Genomic DNA, 5,098 nt, shown 5'->3' on the forward strand with positions numbered 1-5,098 from the left:
CCCCGGGCCCACTGAGCATAGCGGGGCGCCTTTTCGTGTTACCAAGTCTTTGTATCCTGGGTAACCTGGGTACGAGCGTATCTTTTCCGCGCAAAGCATGCTGGGGGAAGCGATATAAACCTGGGAAGGAGAGCTACTGGCGGAGAAGGCCAAACGCGCTACCGTAGCAAACTCCCTTCCGTGACATAACTCCCCTCTCGGCAATCTAGAAGGGTAATCTAACACTCTCGCAGCGCCACCAAATTAAGTACATTTTAAAGTTCCCTTTGATATAACATATCACCATTGTGGCAACATTTTACCCCCGAAATAGTAAACTTTCGTCTTGTTTTCGCCTCGGTAACTGTAGAAAATACTAGCTCACTGGGGTACAGTCTCACGTTGTATAGAGACGCACAGAATGGTCACACAACTTACGATTTGCTAAGGTAATTGAGACAAACATAAAATAAAACAAAATGACAGATGTGGATTCCATATAGTTTTATTTGTGTATTGGTTGAGCCCACAATCTAAACCTATGGCTTCTTCGCGGCGCTGGGTACGAGCGTGGAGAAGAAATAAGACTTTCTCACCTGTTGGGTTTTCATCCCGATGCCATCTTCTATGTACTTCTGTTCTTCCTCCAGAATCCGTGGATGTTTCGCAGGCGAGTCGTAAGCCAGGAGAAGCCATGCCACTAGCCAGGCCGCTACAAAACTCCCTAAATAAAACAAAAACACTTTCGAACAGCCTTTGAAAAAAGTTGACGAAACGGGGACAGACATTATGGGAAAAATTGTTTCCATCTATATACTCTAAGTCTTTCGTAACTTTGTTGTAATAATCATAAATATTAGTGCATTAACCTAATGATATGAAGATGAAAACTACATTATATGGAGATACAGTACAGATAAATTTGCACACTAACCAGGGATATAGAAAACGGCAGGCCAGCCATACTCATCCGCCAGGCTGGACGCTAATGGAAAGTTGATGACACCACCGAGGGACAACGCTGTTTGGAAAAAAGAAAAGAAAAACAATCCAACAATAAAGAGCTAAACATCCAAATCAAAGACCACAAAATTTGCAGATGCCTTAGATAATGATGACAAATTGTTGAACCCAAAATTGCGTACGGACAATTCTTAGGGGGAAAATAGATAGCAAACAAACCTATGTAGCAAAATGCCAGCAGTCTCGTCCGTTCTGTAGGAGGTGCCCATCGGCCCCAGACTCCATACATAGAGGGGAGAGAAACACCCTGAAGCACAGAACAACGTTGATGAGGACACATCACAGTGAGGACAGATAGAGATACAGTAACGAATAGTGAGGGCAATTTTATGTACTACTAGCTCACACTGTAAGAACAAGAGATCCTAGCCATTCTGCCACAGTGATTTTATCATTTTCATTATCGCCACCCCCTCGGAGAGAAAAGGAAGAAGCATAAATACAAATCAAAATAATATAAAAAATAGCCTTCAGCTGTGTTACAAAATCTGTCTGGCGATGGTTACAACTATGGTTAGGTAACTGTCGGGCGGGCCGCTAACAGTGCGATTTAGTCAGGCTAAGCAAAGAAGCAAAATAGTGCCAAGTTCTTACCGTCACCAGTCCCACACAGAACCGCACAGCAAACATGGCCCAGGCGCTGGACCTGGCTGCTGCCGGACCCAGAGCGGTCAGCACGGCCGCCAGTACCAGGCTGGTCCCGAACACAATTTTCCCGCCAAACTTCTGTTCCAACACTCCTCCCACAACCTGTGATAGAGATGTAGAGAAAATTTTAGGTTTAATCAGATTTGAAGTTTCAGATAGAATCTGAAGTGTTGCAAAGCATTTGCACGCGTATACATTCCATTCATTGGCATCACCAAGAAACCAATATGTTGCTTATCATAGTTGCCATGTTTGACTGTGCACACATTACCTGAGTGATGATGTAACCATAAAAGTAGGCTCCAAGTAAAGTCCCTTTAATGCTCTGGCTCCACTCAAAGAGTTCTCCTTGCTCACGGTCGCTGCCTGCTATCTGGGGATGTAAAGAACATTCCAAGCTTTATTTGATTACATAAACTTTGTTTCTTGCTATTTATCTTATGTAAATAGTACAGACTACGTTATCTAAAAAGGAAAATGGACAAGATTCTAGGTTGCCACCTTTTTGTGCAGTAAACCCGCGAAGTAACAATGCACAGATGTATTGCGCGATACAATGGGTGCGGTTTGCAAATCACGATTTCTTGTCGTCCTACATGTTCCTACAACAACAACAACAACAACAACAACAACAACAACAACAACAAGTACCAGATGTAAGAACATGGCAGGGATATTTTGAACACTCATCTGTGTGAACAATTAACTTGCCTCTTGCCCTCACCTGTGCAGAAACGTTTACGGGCCTGCTGCTCGGGCAGTTGTGGTATATGGTCGTTTGATTGACAGCTGGTGCAGACGATGAACTGTTAGTCATGACGACTATGGCGACGCTGAAGCCATGTCTGGTGGTTTGTAGGGCCACGATGCCGAAGAAGAACAAGGCAGTCAGGATGTAGCGTGCCGGGATTCTGTCAGTAATCTGCCGTTAAACAACACATGTTGAAGTAAAGAAAATTCTGATATATATATAACGCTAGTTCACCTTTATCCGTAGCGGCAACCTATATCCGTTGCTTTTAAAACATTGTATTTTGGGGTATCAAGTCTACGAACGTTGGTTTCAAATTGCAATATTTTGACAATATTGCAATGTGAAACCACAGTCCGTCAACTTGATATTCCTGAATACTCTGTGACGTGTCTAAAAACAACGGGTATATGTTACTTCCGGATAAAGGTGAACTAGAGTTATGTCAACAGTGCGTAAACGCACAAGGGACCATATTGACCATGGTGAAATCCTAATTCAAATCAGCCCTACACTCGGTTTTAGTACCCACCGGGAAACAACTTTTCTTCTTTTTGTCTTGCTGGTCTGGCGTTACCCCATCTTTTCTACCACCGCTCAGTTCCATCATCACACTTTTCTCTGCGCTCATCCCGTACAGTCCTGCCAAAACACAATAAAGATGAACATAGCTTATCCCTTTTTGATGAAAATTCACTACTAAGAGATTTTTAAGAAATGGTCTAAATTTGTGTCTCCCAGTGAAAAAATGTGATAGCACCCCTCTATCACATTAATTCACTAGTAAGAGATAAAAAAAGCTGGTCTAAATGTGTCTAATAGACAGTAAAAAATGAAGTTGTCTACTAGTGAAAAATGTGAAAACATCCGTATCCCTCCTTCACATAAATTCAATCGTATATGGACTATACTATATAGAGTACAGTTGTTGAGATAACAGTTCGAAAACAAGTTATCAACCTTTCCACTTTTCTGTCCTAGAATATTATTCAAAGATATATTAATGTGATAAATAATCAAGTCTGATTATTGGTTCTCATAGAACTGATCCTTCACCGTACGTCAACAGTGGACCCTCAGTAGTCTTTATACTTGCCTTTATTAGGTTTCCTAAATATGAATGAGTTTTATGAAATAAGTTTATTGCATATTCATGTCCCATTGGGGCTAAATGCAGTAAGTTCGATACAGGAGTAACGGAAAAGCTATACACATACTTTACATGCTTCTTCTCTCTCCTTAAAACGTGCAGACGAACTCACAGAATTTTTCCGATACATCGTAGTTACATGATGACATAAGATATTTGAATGCATCTTCTTTCGTTAGGTGTACATATTTCTGATCTACATGTGTACCATTAACAAATACAGTACGCAAATCGTTGTACAGTGAATGCATGCCTTTCTGGATGGTACTTCCCTTAAAATGTACCCCTAGCTTCTGGATTATCACACATGACCCATTCTAATAGGTTTATATGACTAGTGCACATTTAAGCTAACCAAGCACAAGTCAACGGCGAACCCTTCTAGTTCTTGACCCCTTTGTTCAACTTAGATAAGTGTCTAGCGCGTTTGTGAAGTAGGGAAACAAGAAATAAAAAATTCAAATAGATTTAGGTATACATTAAAGAACGATGCTTCAAGTAGTTAGCAGAATTCTCACAAGCAATGAGCTCGAGTGAGATTGATGACATCATTAATCAAACGTTAATGTAGGTCCGTCAATATTTAACACGGAAGTGATCCACACAATAGTTATTCCAGGTAAAGCGCACAACGTGTCTGATAACGTTTTCTCGGAAATGACTCCAGCAAAGTTGGTACGGAGTACCTTTCAATTAAAACTACAATATTTCCTCAAACACCATTCCCGTTTTATATAAGGATTTTTTACTTGAAATATTGTAAATTTTCAGCTCTAACCATATGGCCATAAATCTAGTAGTAAAATGGGAACAATAAACGTAATGTTACTAGTAGTGTATATACGCTCTAAACCACCAAAAAACGCCAGGCAGTGAGGTAGGACGCCTACTTTAAAGGCTGATTTGCACGGTAATCGTCCCATGAAACAGGAAGTATAAGAAGTAAATTTTTGGCTTCTTTTTGTCTTTCATTAGTACTTTCTGCCGATAAAACTTGCTGTCAGTTTAACTACTAACATGACGTATTATGTCGTTCTTTTGTACGGCGTTGGCAAAATACCGCGCTCTTTCCGGCCAGGGGGAGTCACATATCATGTCCCACCAAAAGACCGTACACATAAAAATGAAACACCTGAAAATCTATCGTAAGAAAATATTAGTCAAGTTGAATCGCTCACCTGCTAACTCCCGCGTTCTCTCAAAGAAGTATGCGTCAAATGACCAACGTTAACAGCTTAGTGCTACAGCCTGTCCTATTGGTCTGAGTCAAAGTAAATATTGACCTTAAACTTGTGCACGCCTCTGAACGGCACCGATCGCACGTGACTCTACGTCACAAAATGTGTGGACTATTTCCACTACACACTATGCATTTACTACAGTGGGTGGTAGAGTATCATGTGTTCAGTCCATGATATATCTATTGTCTGTCGGAGTATATAATCAAATATACGAGATATCCGAGGATGAGGAATGAATTTGATAAACTTTTAATTTAACCAAATATGGCAAGTTCCATAGCTGTCTATCGTTAAAAATGATGATAT

At 40.7% G+C, this 5,098-nt stretch overlaps 1 protein-coding gene across 1 annotated transcript in view; it reads right to left on the minus strand.

The window, feature by feature from the left end:
- LOC118420049 (sialin-like) overlaps nucleotides 1-4,802 on the minus strand; it is a 5,497-nt gene extending 695 nt beyond the window's left edge. The window contains exons 1-8 of the mRNA XM_035826755.1: nucleotides 4,730-4,802; nucleotides 2,934-3,043; nucleotides 2,375-2,572; nucleotides 1,922-2,023; nucleotides 1,597-1,752; nucleotides 1,162-1,249; nucleotides 914-1,000; nucleotides 576-703 (exon numbers count right to left, since the gene is read on the minus strand). Of these exons, the coding sequence (XP_035682648.1) occupies nucleotides 576-703; nucleotides 914-1,000; nucleotides 1,162-1,249; nucleotides 1,597-1,752; nucleotides 1,922-2,023; nucleotides 2,375-2,572; nucleotides 2,934-3,032 (858 nt within the window). The 5' untranslated portion in view covers nucleotides 3,033-3,043; nucleotides 4,730-4,802. The remainder of the gene's footprint in view (nucleotides 1-575; nucleotides 704-913; nucleotides 1,001-1,161; nucleotides 1,250-1,596; nucleotides 1,753-1,921; nucleotides 2,024-2,374; nucleotides 2,573-2,933; nucleotides 3,044-4,729) is intronic.
- Nucleotides 4,803-5,098: the final 296 nt, after the last annotated feature.

This window comes from Branchiostoma floridae, chromosome 7 (genome assembly GCF_000003815.2).
Source record: "Branchiostoma floridae strain S238N-H82 chromosome 7, Bfl_VNyyK, whole genome shotgun sequence".
Lineage (NCBI taxonomy): Eukaryota > Metazoa > Chordata > Leptocardii > Amphioxiformes > Branchiostomatidae > Branchiostoma > Branchiostoma floridae.